This window comes from Syngnathus leptorhynchus, chromosome 20 (genome assembly GCF_054491065.1).
Source record: "Syngnathus leptorhynchus isolate UIUO chromosome 20, UIUO_Slep, whole genome shotgun sequence".
NCBI lineage: Eukaryota > Metazoa > Chordata > Actinopteri > Syngnathiformes > Syngnathidae > Syngnathus > Syngnathus leptorhynchus.
In genome coordinates, this window is record NC_141214.1 from 5,398,496 (window position 1) to 5,422,733 (window position 24,238).

General features: G+C 42.9%; 1 protein-coding gene and 2 non-coding genes across 9 annotated transcripts; 2 read left to right on the forward strand and 1 right to left on the reverse strand.

Annotated features, from left to right (window-relative positions):
* Nucleotides 1-16: 16 nt before the first annotated feature.
* LOC147041094 (myocyte-specific enhancer factor 2D homolog) lies at nucleotides 17-24,174 on the reverse strand. 7 transcript variants are annotated; one of them, XM_085900263.1, is made up of 16 exons: nucleotides 21,941-22,274; nucleotides 21,564-21,813; nucleotides 21,285-21,410; nucleotides 20,319-20,456; nucleotides 11,773-11,827; nucleotides 8,073-8,378; nucleotides 7,548-7,751; nucleotides 7,330-7,467; nucleotides 7,028-7,247; nucleotides 6,876-6,932; nucleotides 6,633-6,814; nucleotides 5,534-5,663; nucleotides 5,272-5,455; nucleotides 4,939-5,007; nucleotides 4,426-4,476; nucleotides 17-3,678 (listed from the first exon to the last, which is right to left on the reverse strand). In XM_085900263.1, exons 6-16 carry the CDS (start codon nucleotides 8,124-8,126, stop codon nucleotides 3,258-3,260), a joined length of 1,710 nt encoding a protein of 569 aa, XP_085756389.1. In that variant the 5' UTR covers nucleotides 8,127-8,378; nucleotides 11,773-11,827; nucleotides 20,319-20,456; nucleotides 21,285-21,410; nucleotides 21,564-21,813; nucleotides 21,941-22,274; the 3' UTR covers nucleotides 17-3,257. The 7 variants fall into 7 exon arrangements, with proteins under 7 accessions (XP_085756389.1, XP_085756387.1, XP_085756388.1 ...); XM_085900261.1 differs by lacking the exons at nucleotides 21,564-21,813; nucleotides 21,941-22,274 and adding an exon at nucleotides 24,058-24,174; XM_085900262.1 differs by having other exon boundaries at nucleotides 21,564-22,274.
* Nucleotides 21,863-21,935, forward strand: trnak-cuu (transfer RNA lysine (anticodon CUU)). Its single transcript has one exon. It is a non-coding gene; the product is annotated as a tRNA-Lys (tRNA).
* trnak-cuu (transfer RNA lysine (anticodon CUU)) lies at nucleotides 22,122-22,194 on the forward strand. The gene has a single exon. It is a non-coding gene; the product is annotated as a tRNA-Lys (tRNA).
* Nucleotides 24,175-24,238: the final 64 nt, after the last annotated feature.

A 24,238-nucleotide genomic window follows, 5' to 3' on the forward strand; every position in this document is an offset into this window, starting at 1 on the left:
AAGCACACAGGTGAACTTCACTCCGTTTGTCATTTAATATATAAAATACAGTAAAACATACGCAAAAAGGAGAAGGTTTCAAGGGACTTGGATACTTTGGTACAACAAACACTTTTTCTGTAAAAGCGGTATAGAATTTCAATAACATCAGTGCATACTTTTGTATATGAAAATATACACAAACTGTATATCGTTCAAGAAAAAACAAAACGGCAAAACATCATCTTTACATCAAAACCCATAGCAGACTAGCTCAACACAATATATTAGCTATAAATTTCATCTTTAGTATTTTATTTGCTACATCATTCTGACTGCGTGTGACATTACGGTTACCTGCGTCCCATGCGTCTAACCATGTTTGAATTTTCACCAATTATTATTTTTTTTCTTTATAAATATATTCTATATCTGGATGAAAACTGCAGCATTTAACTGGTACGTTCCTTTTATTGCATTTGCTAATACCGCATTGTCCGATCGTGCAAGTTGCTTTGAATCAAAAAGGAAACCAGTTTGGATGTGGGTGAAAATGATGAAAAAAGACAGTTCGATGTTTCGGAAATTACAAGCTTCACAAACTAAAAGGCTTTCCTAGATGTTTGGCGATGCACTGAAGCGGCACAAAGAACTTGAACATAACATCATACACAAGTAACAGGGGCCCCCAAGTGTGTTTCGCTCCCCTTCGTCGAGATTTGTCAATTGACCACAAGGGGGCAGGATTGAACCAATCGGAGTGGTGTCACTTTGCAGTCAGCTATTGCGAACTGAGCTTGTTTTGGCGTCTCCAATAAAAAGCAAGGTACATTTGATGCAGTCTTAATTGAAAGATACTTGCTTATTAGTTTTCTTTCGTCATGTCATTGCTATATAATATTTTTTTAATCTGAACATAAAATAAAGAGGGGGAAAACAACTGAAGTTCATATGATGTTTTCACTTGTCAAGGAAAGTCATGCTTGTTCAAATTTTGAGGTTTGATTTAATTCTGTAAAAAAAATGTGCAGGGATAAAAAATATGTATCGTAAAATGTCGATACGTGCTTTTTATTGGACAAACTCAACTAAATGGTGGATTTCTTTTGTCAATTAAATAATCTTGTCAATGTATTCTATTTTTTTGATATCATGCAATTAAAAAAAATCTCAACAATAAAATATTTTGGCAACAATATCACTATCAATTTCCAATGAAAAACATGTATCTTAAATTGTGGAAAAAAAATGAAAACAAAAAAATATTTTTCGTAAGAGATAAAAAACCTTTCCGATGTAAACGATGCATCTGTTAATTAAATGATTTTTAAGATGCATAAAAAGTGGCGCACAATGATATTTGTAACGTGCTGTCGCTATCCACTAAAAGGAAAACATTTTTTTTTTTTCCATGATTGGCAAAAACTGCTTCGTCTGAGACATAGGTACATTTTTGGCAATACATGCTGAATTATTTTTTTGTGTGTGTTAACTCTGAAAACAAGTCCTGCTCATCATGCCGACTTTGATTGTCCAATCAAAACATAACACCGTGGCTATCCTGGGGTTCAAATTCACATTTGTCAAGCCCCCTTTTTTTTCTTTTTTTTTCTTGCGTGATATCGATTTTGAAAGAAAGTGAGTTTTAAAATGTTGTAATGCAATAACAGTCAGTTACAGAGCTTACTTAGCATTTTAAAGCTCTGCTAGAAACATCTGCTTTTTGTTGGATTTTTCTTTTTTTTTTTTAAATCAAGAGTTACAACACAGCTAAGCGCTGCCAGTTCATGTGTGGGCTTAACAGTCAAGTGACCGCAGACGAGTAGGCGTGATTTTTTTTTTTTCGGGTGGAGAATATAATTGGGGGAATTGGTGAATAAGGTCTGACGGAGTAGACATCATCTCTTCTAGTTTGACTAAATAACTTGTGCACACACACACACACATTCACGCACGCACCGAGATAATGGCGACGAAACAAATTGCTATTTAAATATGACATCAAACAATCTTTTTTTGACTTTACTGGTTGCCGTAGAAATCGGGCTAAATGTGCCTTTAGATATGAAGCTAGGCTAACGTGAAGGGCAGTGATTGTGTGCGAGTGTGTGTGTTGCGTTTCCAATGTGCGTGTTGGATGCGTAGCAAAAAATGACAACAACACGACCGAGCAGGCGCTAAGTGGGGGGGGGGGGGGTACGCTACCCAAACATATCGACGTCACGCTTGTTTATAATAATAATAATAGCGGACAGATCCACTGAGTTGACATTATTATTTTTTTTGTGCATTTTTTTTTTTTTTTTTTTAGGGCTAACTGGCAAAGTCTATGCAAATATATGTACATACACGCGCTTGAGGCCAAAAAGCTAACGGAAGCGTTAGAAATATAGAAATTGTCCGTTCACTTTGGGGGGGGGGGGAAACCACAGGAAAAGAAGATGGGAGGGTGAGCTCGTGCAAAAATTTGGACATCAAAGTTTTGTAGAGGGTTTGTCTACAAAGTGACGGATCTTCAGAACCAGTACTGACGGAGAAAGAACACAACAGCGTGTCTTGCACAACAGCCAAGTCGTAAAGAGCCACATGGGCGTCGGGGTTTTGTGTGCGCCGCGTTTCGTTTTGGCATTCCGAGGACTACGTCGGCCTGAAGAGCTTCCAAAAAGAAGAAAAAAAGTGCAGCGTGGGAGGGACTTGCTGAAGAAAGGGAAATGTTGCAAAGGGGGCGGCGTTCGCAGGGAGTGATGTCCGCTGAATGTGGACTGAATAAAATGGAGGCGAGAAACATCTCTCAAAGTTGAAGGGACCCGACTGGAGGTTTTTTGAAACCCAAAAGGCTTCTTCACTTTGAAATCTTAGGTGTGGACTTGACCTAAATAGCTCGCCATTTTGTTTTTGATGTTATCCAAACGATGAACCTTGCCTTGTCGTTTTTCATCCCTTGATGAAATAAGCACCAATTAGATGACTTCAAAAAATTGACAATCAGATTCCTACTTGTTTGATTTAAGTGTCCACTACAAAAATGTTTTGCCAGCCAGACCAACGATTCTGAAGTGAAGAAGCTTTTCAGATGGAAGGCCAAGTGTCTTCAAGAGTCCACTTGCCTCTGTTCAACTTCCGAAAAGTACACAGACGCGAGCGATGGTGTCGAGGCTCAAAGCGCGCTGCTGCCGAGGCATTTGAATGCAACGTCCTCACATGTGGCGTGTACGACGTGACGTGACGTGATGTGTTTCGGTGTCGTCCAAACCTCCCTGCGTGCTCTCCCTCGCCGCTTATGTGACCCAGGTGTCCAGTCTCATTCGCTTGATGTTGCCACCCTCTGGCTCCGGCGAGGGGCTGAAGTCAGAGCGGCCCGGCCCGACGCTCCCCGTGGCGGTCATGTCGGCGTTGTTGTTGGCGCCGCCGCCCGTGTCCTCGCGGTCGCTGCCTTCGAAGGAGCTGGCGTTGCTGCTCACGCTGTCTGCGGGCGAGCGTCCCGTGGGCGGCTCCAAGCACAGCAGTGAGCCCGGGTACTGAGGTGGCGCCGTCAGGGTGGCGCCAGCGGACGGAGGCGGCGGCACTGGCGGCGGCGGTGCCGGCGGAGGGCAAGGGGTGCTGCGGTCCCGGCCCGGCGACACCGGCTCCGACTTGATGCTGACGCCGCTGCTGGTGTTGACCGTCAACATGGCGCCTTGAGGTATGTGCGCCACCGGCCTAAGTGCAAGAACATCACCAAATTAAACTAACTCAGGCAAATGGTATGACATCATATTTTGAAGGCACGGCGTAAAAAACAAAACAAAAAAAAACACACCAAGAAGCCATTTTCAACAAGCCTGTGATGCATTCAGGGGGCCCTGTGGCTTGACACACAAACGAGAAAGTTCCAGAAGTGAAAACGCAACAATTTGGATTCTTAGCCAGAGCACCACAACAAAACAAAGACGCTAATGCTAGCATGCTAAGCTAAAAGACAATAGTTTACATGCGTTTAGTGCTTAACGGTGGAATCCATATCAAATCAAACTTGGCGACAAAACCCGGTTGCTTCGGTGAGTTCTCATACAAGTAACGGCCCAGTTCTGACTCGCGTGGTACGTTGCCGCTGTCTTATAAACCAGGGACCCTCGTGTACCTCGAAACTTTGGATAGTCAGAGGAAACGGAATCCCCCACTTGAAATGGCAACTCTGATTAATGATTGTTGAACTCAAAATGTTATGGTTAGTCTGTAATCACGTTTTGTTTTGGAAGCTTCTGGTGAAAAATGAGTGATGTGTGATATTGGCAATTCACTTCCAGAACAATCCGACACGACAGCCCTGGAAGGCGGCGTGACATGACGTGTAAACGGGACAACGCATGCGAAGGAGGACGGCGGGTGCGGGGATTTCAGCCAAAAAAGCGGACATGATGACAAACGGGGGGAGGGGGGGTAGGAAAAGGAAGTGGGATACAGTACCGGCCCAACCACTCATCTCTACCCAAGAGCAGGTTGGACGGAGAGCCCAGACTGTGGGGAAGAAAACAAAAGGTTGGAGCTTTCCCTCCCACCAAAAATGCTGAACCAGACATAATTGAGCGTTATCATCAACAAACCACAATCAGGACAATTATGTCGTCTGAAACAACACAAACTCTTCCGTGCTAACTGAGGGGGAGGGACTCAACACTAGAAAAACTCCCAATGACCACAATGACACATTGAGTTCCTTCCTGCTTCACTAAAATTGAAGCAAATAAATGTGCAGCGGCTAAAAAAAGACAAAAACAACCTGACAGGGACAAACGCAACACCCACAGTGACAACAAATTGTGTTTTGTGTGTGAGGGATTCTGTACAGAGTCCATCACTGCTACTTTAGCAAAAAAAAAAAAAAAAGGTTTCGCTATCTTCCTTACAGCCACAAGGTGGCGACATTGGACGCACGCACTCTCGCAGACACACAAGACAGGTTTAGTGGTGGCCGTTCACCTCAGATTGGCAGCCAGACTGGACACCTGGCTAGACAGCTCGCTGCTTTGTTTGTCCACGCCCCACATGCTGCATGGCGACAAGAGCACAGAGTACACTTCAAGGACCTGCCGTTCAAACTAACGTCTCCGAGCCCAACCGCGTAAAGGAGCCGGCCGGCCGGCCGGGGGGTGGGTTGATTTGTCTCTTTGCGTCGCCGACAATAAATAACCCAAAAAAGTTGTTTTTTTATTATGTAGAGAGTGAAATGGTGAAATGTTGGAGAAAAAAGGTGGAAATGTGTCGTATGAACAGCGTGCGTGTGGATAAGAAGGAATAGCTGAGAGGACTTACACCAAGTTGCTGAGCGACGCAAGATTGATTTGCTGCTGTTGAGTTTGCTGCTGCGGCGGCGGCGGCGGTTGCTGTGAGACGACGGGCTGCTGCTGCTGCCACGTCGCCAGGCTGGTTGGCAGCAAGCCGCCGGGAGACGCCAGGGCGTGAAGCGCCGTAATGTCTGCGCTTGTCAGCTGGTACTCTGCGTTAAAAAAAAAAAAAAAAGAATGAGGACAAGGATTTTAAGTTGAAATGAAGATCATTTGGATTTTCAATTGACCTGTGTTGTATGCCGTGGGCATGGCGGAGAAGGGGAGGCCCTGCGCTAGGAGGCTGGGCGTGGCCACCGACACCACGGGCGTGGTGAGGGTCTGGGCCACCTGGGCGCCGACCGCCAGTCGCTGGGCGTTCTGGGGAGAAAGAGAGTTGTTGTTGTACATTTATTTGTAAAGGCTCACGGTGAGACCCAACATACTCAATTACATTAAAGGCAATTGGATATTCTCATCTCATTATTCCTGAGAGGCTTAAGTCAACCGCTGAGGTCCTATTAAAGTGATTGCTAACCAAAACAGCAGTCCTTACTCATATCAATTTCAATCTAGAATTTACTGCCCTTGAAGATTTGACCCCGACGATGCCTTTAATGTAATGGCAGGAAACGATGCGTGTGTAAACTATCATTGAAGAAGGTGAAGATGGATGCATACTTGTCGGTGAACGAGGATCATGCCAAGCGGCGTTTCCCTCTTTTGGGTGTAAAGAGTACAGTAAAGCCTCATCCATTTGAAGATGACCATTTCACGGTCGATTGTTCAAAGTTTTTTTTTTTCAAATTCATCTTTCCCCCCTTAACCCCAGTGATTGAGGGTTGACTGTACTCATTTCTTTTTGCTAGTAAACTATCCTGGATGATGACGTTTATGACACTAGGACCAGAGAACAACAGTCATGAGGCCTGAACCGCATGCAGTCACACACTGAGGAGGATCATCCCGAGAAACGCCACGGAAGCAAAGAAAAAAACAAAAACCAAGCAAACAAAATCGACAACAAAACCAATGTGTTTTCTTTTCCATGGCGACCATGCTAAGAGGCGGACATTCACCTCATTTACCAACTCCAGCTCATCCTCTGTCTGCAAAGGGTGGCAACAGAGAGGGGTACATGTTTGTCAAAAGTCACAGGGCTTAAAAGCAGGAGAAGGTGTGGCCGCCTCACGCGACAGGCCGACGGGAAATACGGCGTTTGGTCTATGTGTGTGTGAACCACAAAATATGGTCAGCGGCGACACCTGCAAGAATGCGGCCGGACTGCCCGCCGTTGATAAATGACAAACACGCGACGACGACCAACAAAATAAAAAATTAGCGGCTCACCATCTGCATGAGGCTCTTCCCGCCCTGCGAGGTGATGACGCGGAGGTCCGGTTTGCGCCCGCTGACCATCTGGGGGCTGGCGGGCGGCGGCGGCGACTTGGCCGGGGCCACCTTTCCCAGGCTGTTGCCGTTGGACACGGCCAGGAGGCCCGGCGAGGCCCTGGCGCTAGTGTAGCCGTTAGCTGCGCAAAGAGGTCGGGGTGAATACGTCGTCATGAGCAAAAACGCAAATGAAACACTTACGGACTGGACTTGGACAGCCTCCGTTTGAATTGTTCAGGTCACCTCCCAGGAGCGCACCTGTTGGATTCAAAGGAGAGCCAATTCCCGATGAGCGCGCACACAGAAAAAAAAAAAAAAGGTTCGCGCTCGCCGACTTCGGCGGAAGCGCTCACCTGCGCTGGCCGGTCGCTGCGGCAACCCGGGGGAGACTGTGTTCCTCGGAGGAGCCGGTTGCTGTGGCGACAGGAGGTGGGTGTCGGCGAGAGACGACGCCGTCACGTAGGAGGTAGTTACCAGCGCGTTGCCAGGGTTGCTGAACTGCAGCGGGCTGGGATTGGACGCCTGAACGGTGACGGGCATGGAGAAGGTCTGCGGCGGAGCCGTCGACTGCTGCTACGGTTCAATTGACGCGCGTGGGTGAGTGAGTGACGCGCGCAGCTTTGGAACTAGAAGACCGCATTGATTTCACACTCACGCCGTAGCGCTTGAAGAGAACATCCAGGTCTTCTGTAGTCTTCCGAAATTTGTCATCATTTAAGGGACTTTGATCGATGGAGTCTTCGCCGTCCGGTTCCGGACTGTCGCAACCATTGAAGCCTTTCTTTCGCAAAGTCTACAAATGCAAAAATAAAATAAAATAGATATGTCAGCAAAATTTGATGCTGTAAAGTGTCAAGTACAATTTGACGTCACCTCGATGATGTCGGCGTTGGTGCGGCTCTCGTGTGGCTCGTTGTACTCGGTGTATTTGAGCAGAACCTTGTCCATGTCGGTGCTGGCGTACTGGAAGAGCTTGTTGGCGTGATTAAAGATGATCAGGGCGATCTCGCAGTCGCACAGCACGCTCAGCTCGTACGCCTTCTTCATCAAGCCGAATTTGCGTTTGGTGAATGTCACCTAGGCGCATCGACATGATTGTGATCAACATTTTCGCCAAATTGAAAAACAGCCTCGACCTTTTTTTGAAATGTGTCATTGAAACTGCTGTTATTTCCTTTGCGTGCAAAGTCTCGGGACCGGGCCCGGCGTATTTCGTTTCAACTTCGCCACGACAGCTGCTCGCGCAAGTGCACGGGTGTCAAACATGCCGAGCATTCAGCTGCCAGTAACTGGGATGAAACTGGAAACCGCCGCAGTCCTCAATCTAACTCGGTCAAGCTTTAAAAGTTCACTCAGCGTTTAGTTACAACCTGGAGGTCAAAAACAATCCTCACTTACCTGCTTGTTTCTTTCATCTGTGATCCGCTGGATCTGAATCTTTTTCCTACCCATGATGCTTAGAGGCGGTCAACTCAAGTAAAGAAGATCTTTCTCTCTTTCTCGTGCAGTCCTGAGAGCTTTTTTTTTTTTTTTTTTTCTTTACTGCGCTGAATAAAAAAATAAATCAGATGCTGGAGGGTGGCGGAGGACAACAACAGCAGCGATGCTGGCACATTTCTCTGGCCAGGTTGAAGGTGAAGCAACGGGCGGAAGAAAACCGCTTCGGTGAAATAGCTGACAATGGAGGAGTGTGTCGCTCCTCACCTGCGGGGGACACACACACACAAAAAAAACCATCATTAAGTTGTTTTTCGCTTTCAAACACGAGGCGCTAAACTCGCTTGTTCATTGTCCTCCGTGGTGTTAACGGAGAGGCGAGGCAAGATGATGCGCTGGATGCTGAGTGATTATCTAGAACATAGCTGTTCTTATCTGACATTATTCCCGAGGGGGTTTGGAGTAGATGTGTCACACAATGACATCTTTCTTCTTGCAATATAGTATAAAACATCATCTTTGATTGGAATGACTCAGGCCCTGTGAGCGTTCTGAGCACCCTCATTAATGAGTGCAATTGACACTTTCATGCAATGTACCCCCAACTTCCCCCTCAAGGCACTGACGGGGCTCACTCAATTAGAAGCGGCCCGGCGTACTGATTGGACTCGGCGAGAACGAGGTCAATTCGGTTCTTTAATGAAATTTGTCCAAACTGAAATTCATCTTGTCAGATACCCGGAAGGAGAAAACCACAATGGCCAACTTGTTATTTCAAAAAGGGATGAGTGGGGGCAGTCATTTGGTTTATTACAGCGAGATCAAATTGGTTAAATCAGCCAAGTGATGCTCAAGTGAGCCTGATGAAGGGGGGGGGGACACAATCACGCCGAGGGTCTTCATCTTTCTGTTGTGGAGTGCGCTCATTAGTGCCACTGACCTTTAAGTGGACTACACACTAGCCAATGAAACATGGCTGAGCAAAACACACGCACAATTATTTCCACTTCGTGTTTATTTGTTGCAATACCTCTTTGCGTAACCTTCACATCAACATAATGGCCAGCAGGGATTTTAGTAATGGTTGTTAAATCTGCAACTGGGTAGCAACCAATCCAGGGCTGTACCTGGACTCTCTCCCAAAGTTTGTTATCTTCAATTGTCTCACTAAATGTAATAAACAATGGATGGCTGCATAATCTGAATGATATTAAAACAGAATCACATCAAGTCAAACTCATTCCAGGTAAATATTAAGATTCGCCGCCTCCAGTGAAGCCTCAAGGACAGAAACGCAACGAAATGTGCTTTGATTAAAAAATGCTCTTTGAGTGGATCTCACAAGTTTAAAATAAAAATGATTTTTTTTCACCCAATTCTATAGTGTGGACATGTTTATTACGGTTCATATAGCATTTTTATGGGGAAGACGTCGTGGTGTCCTTTGACAGATCGGAGACAGACAGGCCCCACTGACGCACGAGACTTACCACTAGTGTCATTTGGGGACATTTTAGCAAAACTTGAACCGTGGGAAAATAAAACGCAAGTTAAAAAAAAAAAAAAATGACGTTGAAGCGAGAGTGCACAGGAATCGAGGCCATTAGACAATCCCTCCGGAACGAGCTGCGGCCGACAGCCATTACCTTCCGTTACAACTCGATGGACACGCACTACTTTAATTCACATCACAGAAACTTAAGTTTGATTAAAGAAGCGAATGAGCGTATTGGATAAGAGATATGAGTCGTATTGCATTCGAGATTTAAATAAGCAAAGCAAGCGGCGGCAATGGGGTGCAAAGGAGGAGGGGGGGGAAGACGCAGGAAGGAAATGTATCACTCCACTTACCCTGAAATATTGCCGATTAAAAGCCCACACAAGACACGGCTGCCGGGACGGAATACTTCGATTAAATTACGCTTGCGTGACGTCTCGTTGTGAAAGAATCCGCGACATTTTATTCCATTTCATGTTTTAAGTAACTATACTCTCCACCAAGGCGACACAGTGCAACCAGCGTATGATAGACGTCATTGACATCAGATTTTGATGGACGTCCGCGCAAGCCAATGGGAGGCAGAGGCAAACTACATCTCAGCCAATCGGCGCTCATCACGCAATCGCGGCCCGGTCCCACAGGAGAGGACGTGACGGTGACGGCCATGTTGTGCCGTGGTGTTTGTATCCCTCCGCCACAGTATTTACATTTTGCATGATTTTTGCATGTGGGCAAAAATATCAGTGGAGACTAAAGGCGCTATGCTGGTGTCCGTTAGCTTATCTATTTCTGCACATCCCCCCATGCTACTAATTCAGTGTCGAAAAATGACAAAAACGACGTTTTTGTCGCCGACATTGTCCTGACAGACGTGACGGCATCATATCACTGCACACTGTATGACGTACACGCACTAAGTGGTTTCTATGGACATGGTGCAGAAGACTCAATATTCTGTTTATCGTCTTTAGTTTTTCGTGCTTTCATTTCACTTCATGTATGTGGGAAATATTCAGGCAGTCCGTGGGTTATATCAGGTGCTAGACTAGTGATTCTCAAACTGGGTTTTTTTTTGGACCACTGGAGTTTAAGCAAGCCAAAACTTGGGGTTCTGTGAAATATTTTGCAAAATAGAAAATGAATTAGGTCTTTTAACGTTTTTTTAAAAGTGCATTCCAACAAATGGATGCTGGAGTGCCCATTAAAGCAATAAACCAATTATTCCTCCCTCCCTTCGCAATTTAAAAAGCCCTGAAGGGATTTTAATGTATCACAAATATGACATCCATGCATGAGTATTTTTTTTAAAGGTGTGTTATTACAGTTTCCACTATTGGAGGATGAAGGATGGACGGGTGGTATCTTTTCTGTAATGAAAAAGCATTGTACTGTAATGTTTTTGTAATGAGCGGCTTTGCACACTTTGGCCCGACGAGGGCGCTATTGTGTCAAAGATCTTGGATCATTCCAAAAGTTGTCATCCATAATCGGTACACACGATGGCAGCATTGTGCCTGAAGAAATAAATGCTCATCGCTTTCTTGTTTCATAAAGCGGATTATTTAAAATGACTCGTATCAATCTGAACCATTGATTTAATCCAAATGAATATATAAGATAAATGGGCATTTAAATTCAATACACATTACCGTGAATGGGCATTACAAAAGTTCTACAAAAGGCATACATTTATGCCGAGGGCAAAAAAAAAAAAAAAGCTTTCACAGTTTAAGAAAACAAAATAAAAGTATCTTGACAAGTAAAATTCTCAAGTTAAATTTTCATTTGATTTTAAGTTTAATTATATTTTGTAATCATCAAATATATTTTTAAATATGCATTTGTCATTAAGTTATGTATATTGGTGAAAAATCCTGTTGAGGTGTGTTTTCCAATTATATCAGATGTAAAATAAATTTAAAGTTATTGTTTTACAACCAGAGAAATTCAACACTGCAGCTTCTAATTGTTTTCATGCATTACTGGTACTTCCATTAAAGCAGTTATTTAAAAGGTGTGATTAAAAACATAGATGAGCTTTCCATTTAGTCCACTATTGTGTTGCAGTGGAGATTTATGGCTATATGTTGCATTTCAATGTGGACAACACTCGAGAGGTGCAACCTTCAAAGAATTGAGGATACAATTTCGAAATTCAACCTGAGACTTCCTGCAGCACACCATTCTTCCATTCCATTGGGGGCCAATGATTTACCTGAGGAAAAATAAGTAGAGAAAATTTAGATGGAAGAAAAAAAATAACATTGTATGACAGAGTATGTAGTTTGTTCATAATGTCAATGAAAAGGAAACAATGAGTTGTATTTTTTTCATTACAAAAAAAAAAGATTAGTACACACTGCTGAGGCCATCTGCATACTGTTGCTAACCAAAACAGCAGCAGGTTCCGAGGCGTGTCAACAGTGAGCACATATTGTTAGTGACACAAGTTGTGGGAAAGTCCGTCGGCAAATAAACGCATGACTAAAATGTGGAGTTGCATTTAAACGGTTGAGAAAGTTGCTTTAGAACAAAAAGGAAAAAAAAAAAAAAGAATGATGAGTTGGATGGCGTCTAAATGGTGCTGATTTGCATGTCTGGTGCTACACGCTGTGCATATTTTAGTGTGGAGCAATGTGGCTACTCATTGAGGTGGTCTAGACAGACATGACATGGCCGGGTCAACTTCTTGCATGCAAATGTTCAGACGACATGACTGCGCACACACACACGCACACACAATGGTCTTTGGGTGGATTGCCTTTCATTGACGGACTCCCAACATTTGGGATTATCATGTTAATTAAGGGAACCTTGTCGAGACTGTGGCAGACATCGGCATCTTTGCAAAACGAGAAATTACTTCCCGATGTGTTTGCAAGAATCTTAGATCTTTTAAATGTGTTGGTTGGTATGAAACTGAATTTTATGGAGATCCAACAATTTCGAAGTTCTGTGTATCGTGTCCATGTAGCTGTTATACTGACTTGGTGGATATAACCTAATAATGATTTTTTTTTTAAATGAGAGACCACATTTATTTAAATGTTATTAAATTGTATTATTATTAAAGTATTTTTTTTAATTTTAGGTTATTCATGATATTCTGCTGAATTATTTTTTTCCTTTTCTTAAAAAAAAAGCTCAACTGTAGTTTGCATGTTGTATTTTTTTCTGCAGTATTTTTTTTTTCAAATTAAATATAGAAAACACAATTGACAGATATTGAAAGTGAGCAAAAAAAAAAGTCCTTGATAATTCATAAAGTCATCATTTTTGCTCCTAACCCCTACTTTGGGGGACCCCTAACCCCAAATTGAATCCCTTAAGATGCTGCAATGATAAAGATATAAAAATAAAGACCTTTTTTCCCATTTTCTCGCATGTCACTCAAAAGTGAGCGTTTGTATCTTGCGCAGAGGCATCTCAGTGGAGGATGAGGAGGGTGTGGACCACTGACTCACAAAGAGGGGGCGTAGCCTCGGGGGGTGCATATATGATTTAGGACAAATGAGTTGCTCGTGCACTCCGAGCCACTCGACGCTGCGCGCTGGTGCTGATGGTGGCCATGTAGTTCTCTGCGGCGTGGACCGTGCCATCTCCCCCTCCTTGAATGGAGGAGGGAGGGGGCGTGGGGGGGTAAGAGGATGTGATTTTAAGAAAGAGAGAAAATCAATGGACGAGACCGTCGGGACGTCACTACATGCGCCGCTCGTGGATGCTCTCATCTGGGACGCCGGCCGAGGGACCACCGGTAAGAAAACGTCCTCACGCGTGGATTTTTTTCAAGCGCCGTCTGGAAGGCGTCTTTATGCTATAGGGAGGCTGAGCGAGGATTTACACACAGGCCCGTGTTAGCTTGTCCCGCATGAATCCAAATATTTTTGTCGGGGGGAAAAAAAAAAAAGTGAGGATGAAAAATAGCTTGGAGTTTTTGCTACTTTGTAGAGTTTTTTTTTTTGGTGTCACAGGTGCATCTCTTGCACGACCTAGAAGACAAGTTCATCATTGTATTTACTCTTGCGAGGTGACGCCTTATTGCGTATATTTGAGAGATTAGCGTTCAATAGCTCTACAACTGCGTGTTCGGGTGCACGAGCATCTTCAGTTTCCAAAAAGTGCGCAACCATGGTGCCCAAAAAAATGTACTTGAACTCAGCACATCTACAGCAAATCTTTATCGACATGCACTTTATAGGCACTTTTATTAAACATAGCTTGAAAGTTTGCATTGAAAAAAAAAGGAATTGCACTATTCTGGAACTCGAGTGTAAAGTCACAGTTGACACAAAGCTCAGTGTAAATTGAAAAAAAAAAACAATTAAAAAGTATTGTATAAAATTAAATAAATTAAAAGTAAAATAAAAGTATTGTATAAAATAAAATAATAATAATAACAAAATTAAAAAGTGCTGCTAAATATAATAAATATAAATTCCACTAATTGTGCATTGGGATCCTTTTAAGGTAAAAAGCATGCCCCCCTTTCTCTTCTCAACCATATATAGTGCACTTGAACTCAACAGTTGCATTCAGGGTTCACGCAAAAGTCCCTCCGCAGCGTAATTACATTTAACGAATTACAAAACTGAAAATGAACAACAACAAAAAAATCTGTATTTAAATTTAGCGATTGCAGTCGTTAGGTTTCCTACATGAACATGCAGTATAATTGCAAACCGATGAGTCTTTTTAAGACAAAAAAAATATGCACACACACACACACACACACACACTATGACGACGTGCATTATTACATAAGGCCCTTCGCTTCATACCATATTGATCCTTTTGGACCATTGTAATGACACTAATCAAGATTTTTTTTATTTTTTAGGAGTTTAATTTTGCCCTCAAGCCATACATGAGACGATAAAATGATGTTTTCTTGTTTACGACCTCTAGGATCCTCAACTACAAAAGCCTCATGGTTAAAGTTGGATTGAGTAAGGCGCCTCTTCTTCACAGAGGTAAGTTCTATATTATGATTATTAATACACAGGATTATTACTTTTTTTCCCCCACCCCGCCCCTCAGTTGACAGCATTTATGGCGCCTTTTTATGTTCCTGACTACATTTTGTCATTTTACTGCCACAACACACATCGCAGTGTGGGCCATCTGGGAGGACTACGAGTGTATCGATAATATATTGTCATTATAAAGGCTATAAATATGTATTTTGATGATACTGAGCCTTGCTTGCATGTTGGGGAATGTATTACATATTCTATACACAGATATGATTTAAAGATTACACAGGAAAAGTCGCTTTTGCTATTCATTCATATTTGAAAGTTTCACACAAACAATAAAGCTCAATTGTCTTATTCGAGAAAAATATAATTGACATATGGATCTAAAAAAAATTAATTACATAGATAGTTGCTATCTACTTAATCTGTGTATATGTGCGCGCAAGTGTGTGTGTGAAGTTATACAGGCTAGTAGTATTTTTTTTGCACGTTGCACATCAATTAATTTTTAGTGGCCTTAGTGTGTGTGTGTGTGTGTGTGTGTGTGTGTGTGTGTGTGTGTGTGTGTGTGTGTGTGTGTGTGTGTGAGTGTACTAATTAGTGATCACACTTCTGTGCCCACGCGGTAATGACGTCACTCTTGCTCACTGTCTCCTCCCCCTTTTTTGCTTTGAAAAATGATAGGAAAAAACCCCAATTGGCAAAAACATAATTCTAGAAAAAAATGAACATAAACGATATTTCAAAGGAACTGTTAAAATGATTGTCAAACAGATTTTTTGAAGAATAATTAAATGAATCTCATTCTGACACCTGATCCTTAACACAAGCTAGGCAGCATAAAGTTAAATATATTGAACCTTTAAATGTTCTATCATTTTTATAATTTACATTTTTTTGCTTGGTCCTCGCAGTTGCACAGGAGGCTTCATAGCATGCGTGTGTGTGTTCAGGCCCGAGGGGTTGTCTGTTATCTTTGGTTATCTAGCTGTATGAGTGACGTACATTCTTCATAAAGCTAGATAACCGAAAGTAACAAGAATCCCATTACATGCCTGCACCGATGAAGGAAAATCAACAAGCGCACGCGCGACACCATATGATGTCGGTGGAAAAAAAAAAAAGGTAGGATGGTGTGTGACAAAAGGGTGTGAGACATGCTAATCACTATTGGAATGGTCCTTATTTTTATTTTTTAAATGTATATATGTGTGTGTCTATACACAATTGTTTGAATGACGCACAACTTTTGCGTGGTAGTGAATGAATAATTTTAGTGCAATTTTTCACATTTTAAGGAAAGTTACAAAATCATTTCTCAGAGGGCCTTGATAAATTTAGGAAAAAAATACAATATTTTCATATTTTATAAATTGCCCAAGTCCTTTTTTTTTAACACTTTCATAAGAAAGAAAAGAACACAACACATTTTACACTTTACATTTTACATCTGTTGGGCCTTATCAGGTGTTAATACACTAGTAACGTTAAAATGACTTTTAACACAAAATAATTTGCTACACATAAGCTGTAAATTGTGGCAGTATTGTTCGAAATTACCAAATGGTGATCTGACTCTTGTACCGTAAGTCATTTACAAAAGTTTATCACACATTTATGGCAGATTTATTAACCCTTTCATACACTAGCAATTAGTTTTAACCCAAAATTATGACATAAACAAGAGCTGTAAAATTGCAACATTATAAAACATTTATGAACGCATTCTATTTTTAGATTCATCTCACAAAATTCCACTCGTGACATCTTCCCAAAAGAAACCTTGCTCCTCCCTGACATACGCCGCAAAGCTCGCGTACTACTTTCCTATTAGACGGTGATGCTTTGAGTAAAAAGCACATCTTGCGTCATCTTGCGGCCATTTTGTAGGACCTCTTGTGTTAAAGTGGTTTGTTGTGACCGTTCGGTTTGACGTCGCAAAAGTGTCGACACTTTTTACGCTATACGTCCTCCTTTCGCTTCGCTTTCACGTCATTCACGTATTTTCTTTCTTCTGTTTTTCTTTTTTTTTTTTTTTACCCCAGCTTGCCTTCTCAGATGGTCGGGCCTGATTTGTATGCATTTGCATAATGAATGTCATTTGCATGCTCGGGGGCAGACCATACCATGAGAATGGCTGTGTTGTGTGCGTGTGTGTGTGTGTGTGTGTGTGTGTGTGTGTGTGTGTGTGTGTGTGTGTGTGTGTGTGTGTGTGTGTGCTCATGCATAGTTAGTTAATGTGCGCGCCATATATTAAGCTCACGCTAATGTACACGTTTTTTTTGTTGTTGTTTTTATTTTAATACACAAAATGACCACGTGTGGTTTTTGTAGCCTTACGACGTGTGAAGGAAAATAACGTGTGTGTCGGTGGTGGCATCATGCCCGCCACGGCAATGCGACTCGCTCTTCAATCCCATAATCCTCCTCGCTCTTCCTCCACCCCGCCCTCTCCCACGCATGCAAGTCGCAGCCCTGCCACCATCTTAGGAGAAAGACTGGCACAAAATGGCAGCTTGTGAGAACGTGCATTGATGACCACCCCCACTTCGCCTTTACATTAGCCTACGCGCTTTTCCGTGCCATTGCCCAGCCTCGAAAACGTTGTTAATTACCGCCGCTGTGTTAATTGTAGCTCAGCCCGCCCCACCCCGAGGGGACGAGAACGGAGGAAGCTGAGCGGCGATATCTTTTAGGTGTTTGCAATTTTTGAGGGCAGCTGCGACTTGCTACGCTTTTCTTTGCCGTCCGACATTTTGTGTCACTTCGGCATGACGCTTGAGATTTTTGGGGTGTAAATAACACCTGCCAGGTGCCGTAATTGGCAAAAAAATTGTTAGTATCTTAAAAAAATATATCAAGTATTGCCCTCTGAACGAGTAGGTGGGAAAAAGATTCCCGCTCGTACGTGTTGCCATGGAGATATTTCAGCGTTACACTTTGACTTTCACCCCTAACTGCAAGAATGTCGCGATTGTCTATTTGTTTGGGCGTTTTCCAACGGGTATAAAAGCGGGAGGTTCATGATTCAAGATGACTTGTGTGTGTGTGTGTGCATGGGTGGGAAAAAGTAAGTAAACGTGAAAAGAAGAGGATGAGGATGGAGGGGGGGGCAGATAGACGAGGCCAGGCAGCCCGCGACAGTGAGATCTCAATAGTGAGGGGCCTTCTTTGTGCTTGTGTGTGAGGTTTATTTGGGGCGGGGGGGGGGGGGTGTTTGTTGGGGGGGGGTCCTTCCCCGGGTCCTCAGACAAGCGACACATTGTCCTGCCCAATGCGCGGCGGCACTTGTGGCGTAACGCCATTATTTAGGCCAGTGGAGGGAGCGGGAGTCTAGCGAGCAGCTTAACCAAAACGCCAATTAGAGCTGGAAGGCCTTGATTAATGGACGAGGGAGATTGGTAAACAATGGCGGCCATTGTCCGAGCGGGGCCCCCCGCCGACCAACCCCGCGCCCCGTCTCTAACGCATAGACCCCTACCCTGCTGATTCCGTTCTCACAGTCCTCATACAGACGAGCCAGTTTCACACAGAGATCCAGCCAAAGAGTCGCATCTACGCCTAGCTTGTCACGCCGCAATCAGCTAGCTGCCGTTAAACCTTTATGAAATCCAATATGGCGATGAGTATATAACCCGAGGGGTTCCTCCTCTTTTATTAATCCCCCAACCACGCAATGCTTTATTTAGCGCTGGATTTCAATACAGCCTACACATTGTTTGATGTTTTTTTTTTTTTTTAAAGCATATGAGCTGCATAATTAGCCCGCCACGTACGCCAATCAGGACTGTTCCGATGCAGGGTTGCTATGGCGACCCAATCAGGGCTTGTAACCCCCCCCCCCCTTGGAATAAGAGCGTGGGAGAAAACGTGTTGGGTAGTTGAGACAATGACGGAGGGATGAGGAGGAGGAGGCTGGCGGCCATATTAGTGTGCCATCTGCGGGCAGTAAACTATAGTTTACAATGTGTGGGGAGCAAACAAAAAAACCCGATTAAGGCTTTGTATTTATTTAGCTTCTCGTTATATGTGCAGATTAGAATAATTCACCTGTATTAATTAGGTCTATATAATCTATTTAATATACGCTTTCTGTCTTGCAGGTGGCTTTTTTTCTGGACCGCTAAAGCTGAAAAAGTGGAAAAAAACAACAGATGATTGGACTTTTTTCAGATGGACAATGTTAAATACTTTGATAATATGTTACATATCATTCTTTGAAACAATAATACGTGTAGGAAAGGTCAAATTATTGTGTTAGCATAATTATTTGCATTTCTTATTTAGTTGGGGCAAATTAGACCGAATTATATTAATATTTTCGAGTTATGTTTTGCTTGAAAATGTTTCATTTGTGTAATGATGGTAATTTCATGAATGGACAATCTGATACTATGGAACATATTTGTTTGTGTTTGTTCCCCCTTTTTTTGCACATATTTGCTGAGTTTGCACGTTAGCGTCTTAATACGGGTTCGGTAAGTTTATGAATGTATTTAAGCATATGTGCAATTTGAAAGATTGTAATTTGAGTCATTTTGATTGTCATGGCATTTGAAATATTTTGTGTTACGAGTTTGTAATGATAATTGGCGACTCGCAAATGACCTCTGACCTTTCAATGCACACATCCAGAGCTCTATTTGCACAAGACTTTGTACTATGCAATTTTTGTTCCTGTTGTTTACACGCTCAATAAAAACATGTTTACAGTGAGGCAATAAATGTCTGCATCTATTTTGTTCATCACTTTTCTACGTACTCTGGCGCATCGCCATAAAGTGAAATATTGTTGAAAAGCTTCTTTAAATTTAACCTGTGCGCCAGAGTCACATCTGGAGGCACAGCTGTTCTCGGAGAGACACAGGCCACTGCTTCTCAGACGCTGTTTTGATTTTTAGATTTAGCCAGAAAATGATGCAAAGGTCATTATGTGACGAATTTAAAGATGTCAACCATAAGCTGTTTTTGCGACTTCACATAAAGATTTATTTTTATTGATATGAAGTCTACCCAGGAACAAGTGGAAGTGCAAAAAATATATATCTTTTCCCGCTTCAATTCAATTATTACTGCAACTCTGAGCACTATTTCAAATTGTGTAAACTCGAGCATCCTTGACTCTGACTTATTAATGAGACCCTGAGTCCTGATGAATGAATGAGGAGGCGGGGGGGGGCATATGAGCGGTCGGCCCGCCGGCCCAGACGGCGGAAAAGTTACGGGAACCGTCTGATTATAATGGAATCAATAACAAGACAAAAAGCTCACGTCTGGGAGGGAGAATCGTGGGAAGTGCCGCCAAGAGCCTGATTAGCATGCTGCCTAGCGAGTCCCTGTTGGAGGGCGGGCGGGACCCTATGGTGAAGAATGGCTATAGGTGGGGGGGGGGGGCATGGAGGGGGCCAGACTGAGAATGTGGAAAGTCAAGGAAGACAGCTTCACAAAGACTGACATGGTGCTCAGGAGGGGGCATGTGTGTGAAGGAGGGGGGGGGGGTACTGGAGGGGTTCCTGGGGGCCGTGAAATCCGGCAGCGTGAGGGAAACGAGTTCAAGTTCAAGAGCAAAATGCCGGCAGATGAAGACAAAATGCATCCAGGGGGAAAAAAAAAGGTGGTGTGACATCTATGTGGCAACAATTTATTTTTGTGAAACGTAGAAATGAAATATTACATTTCCTTTTTTTTTTTAATACTTTGAATGAAGGCAAACAGATAAATTTCACTTACGTGGCGCTTTGGCAAGCAGCGGAATGCGGCAGGTGTCTTGGGATGGGCTCAACGAGGAAATGATTTCCACACAGGTCAGAGGTCAATAAACTTGAGCTTAAAAGGCCATCTGAGAGGGTCATGCAGAGCCACCTCCCACTGCACACACACACACACACACACACACACACACACACACACACACACACACACACACACACACACACACACACACACACACACACACACACACGGGGTCAATTATGTGTTGTGAGGTGGTGAATTAGGGAGGAAGTGACCATTGTCCATCCGCCCCTAGGGGTCAACATCTTTTCATGTCATGCTCATTTACTGCCGCCCAAATATGTATATCAGAGTATTCGTAAAAAAAAATGACTAACAGAAAGAAGAAGTCAATTAACGAAAACAAAACAACTCTCCCAATGCAATCACCAAATCGTACTTTTAGTTGAGGATGTTCCTTGGCTGATTTCTTCAATGTGACAAAGAGCCTGTGAGTGAGAGGAGCATGCATTTTGACCTGTCGAGCAAAAGCGTTCCCAGACCATCGATGGCGACGAAACAATAGCACGCGCCTCGCTCGTTGTAAGGAACCGTTTGGGTCAGACGGCGCAGACGGTCAAAGAAAAGGCAGGGGAGATGAGGCCCTTCAATACCATCCTCGTGTGTGTGTGTATTGTTTTCATATTTTTTTTTCCAATATCGAAACATATTCCAACAAGACACTCATGTATATAATGCTAAATAAGACTCTATAGACTCCAATAATGCTACGCTTGCCATAAATATAAGCCAGGGCTCAATTCATTTGAAGAGAAACTGGAGTTTGCGAGAAAATGATCAAGGAATAATGTGGAGAAACGGTAAGCATCAATTTTAGTCGCCATCATGCGTTTAAAATAGGGCCCAGTATGTAAGTGAGGGGTGTCAGGAGCACACTTGTAATGACCACTTATTCCCACTCACTCTGCCGCCTGGAAGCAGAAGCCGACAGCTCAACATGGACGGCGCTCTACTGCTGCCGCTGGTGGGGAGAACCGACTGGGAGTTCTCCATCCATCCCAGCTGTAGCTTCTTTTTTTTTTTTTGTGTCTGCAACACACAGAGGAGAGGGTCAGAGTTCAAATAAGTTCACAGGATGGAGGTTCTTTCACATGGTAATGGCTCAAAGGGGAGTAGCAGACAAACACAGCAATGATTAGGACATTGTCGCCAAAGTGTTTGTTTTCAATGCGACTCTCTCACGTTTGATGGACGCGTCGGTTTAGCGAGGTGGATGGACGTCAGGGACTTTCGATGATTCGGCCAAATGTCAAGTGTGAATATTGGGCAAGAATGAATTCTTTAGCTATTCAACTTCCACTGATTAAGAAATCATTAAAAAAATATATATTTTGCTATCGTAGTTCCAGAACCCTCCTGAAGGACATCAGACCACTTAGTTCCAGAACCCTCCTGAAGGACATCAGACCACTTAAGAGGGTTCCATTGAAATCTGTTGTTGGATGATTGGTAAATTGCAAATTAGAAAATGAACGCACACAGCCCGGCTAGCTCAGTCGGTAGAGCATGAGACTCTTAATCTCAGGGTCGTGGGTTCGAGCCCCACGTTGGGCGCTGACCTTTTTGCTCTCTTCGCAATTTATTGCAACCATGTTCACAATGGACGAAAACTATGCTGATTCCACGTCTGGCAAGATGGTGGTCGAACTACGCAAATGTTTTCCAATTTTGAAGTCCGTACAGCAACCGGCACCTTTGGACTGTATTACATAAACGCTAGTAATGTGCCGGAATTGTATCGCCCGGCTAGCTCAGTCGGTAGAGCATGAGACTCTTAATCTCAGGGTCGTGGGTTCGAGCCCCACGTTGGGCGCAATCTTTTAACATCGCTCAAATTTAATTTCTAAATTCATATTAACTAATGACATGTTCTGCAACGGCAATCAATCCTTTTTCATCAAACGTGATTTCTTTCATACAAAAAGGACGCCTCGGGGAATGACGACATAAAAGGCTGTATAATACAAAATCAGATCACAGAGACCTCAAAAGGACGCTTGTGGTACTGCAAGTCTTAACACTGACCACTGCAGGAGAACATTTATTTAAATCGTCGTATTTCTGAAAACAGAGCAATTTAGACCAAAACAAAAGTGCAGTTGAAAACTAAATATAAAAAAATTAATTAAAGACAAATTGAGGCAGACTGAGCACGACAAAGAATGTTGCTGTTGTTTTGTTTGGCAACAGATTTGGGAGGTGATTAGATCCAATTAAAATAAATAAATAAATAAACTAGAAATCATCCAAATTCTCTCTTTCTATGGTTAAATAGAACAAGTGACATTTTGCTATTTGCTGTTAATTTTTCAACATAGATATTTAGGGTTAATCAATCTCGCCGAACAAACGGTTTCACCTCCCCGACATACTGTGCGCTCAGCATGGGTTCAAATTAGAACCTGTTTGTGTGTTCACACCGCCGCCTGTCAATCCGTCCTCCCCCCACGACGACATAGTGCAAATTGGTGCAGCGTGAACACAACCACTCCTCCTGTGCCGTAGGTCTAATTAGCCAGGATTAGAGGAGCCATTACCACGGCAAATACAAAATGTTGGATGAATTCAAAACTCTCTATACTGTATTAACATGATAGAAACACACCAACACTGATTTTTGTAATTAGCAATGCTAACAGGCTATTTGGCATTAACTTGACTCGTTCTATTCCAGTTAACACCAGCTATGGGTCATTTTCGGGTGTCAAGGACCTTCCATTCACATGCCTTCAATTTGGGAGCTACACGTGCTTGGGTCAAAAGAGGAAGTCCACAAGGAGTCCTTAAAGGTTGGCTTCTGTTCACACTCCAGAGTGACCTCTTCACCTCAAGGTCTCGGGTCACAATACGATCCCATCTGGAAGGGTGAGTTATTTGGACCCATTGACAATTGGGGGGGAAGAACAGCCAATTACGTTATTGAAGGGCCGAGAGGAACACCTTGACACACATATTGGGTGCCAAGACGTGGGGGTTTTGCCACTATGGGGGGGTGGCTTCAAGTTAGTTGCTTTGCTCAGAGGCACACTATAGTAAAGAGCAGATCTGGGTATTTCATGTATTTTACATTATTATTTGGGAATTCATGCTTACAAAATAACTACTTCAAAACATGTTTAGTATCAAGGGAAATCAAATCCCAGAAAGGAAAAGAGACATAGGAATAAAAATACGTTTTCCATATATGAAAAAATAAATATAAATGGGAAATGCTATTTTCAAACCACACTGCCAAGCCCTGCAAGAGGCTATAAAATAGCATTACATTATTATTACAGTTTTAGATATATCACCACGTCACTAAACTAAAGAGAGCAGTTCGCTGAATAAGAAACGTTAAACGCAAAATAACGAGAAAGGTACAAACGTAACATTTCGCTTAGAACGGCCACATTCTGTATATATTTGAAGCAATGGCGCTACCTTGTGGTAATAAGACAAAACTGCGACTCCAATGTCAATATAGTTTTGTACACACACGTTTGAACGTGCTTCACTATTTAATTATTTTATTGAACTTAAACCCAACGACAAACACACAAAAATACAATGCTGCCATCTTAACGAGGCTAATTTGGCCCAAATGCAAACACACGTTCACGTTAAACATTCGAATTATTCAATAACTTTATCAAAAAGACAAATATAAAATAGGAACACAAAAATGAACGCTTACCTTTTACAATAACACGTACGTTGAGGTCACGGGAGTAAAATAAAAAAAAACAACTTAAAAACGAATTTTGTTTTTGTCCGTCGTTAAGGCGCGTCAATTTTAAAAGACTTCCTGGTGTGTGACGAAGGCATCTTTATGAGATCAGTCACGTGACCCAATTATGACTTTAACTGACTTTGAT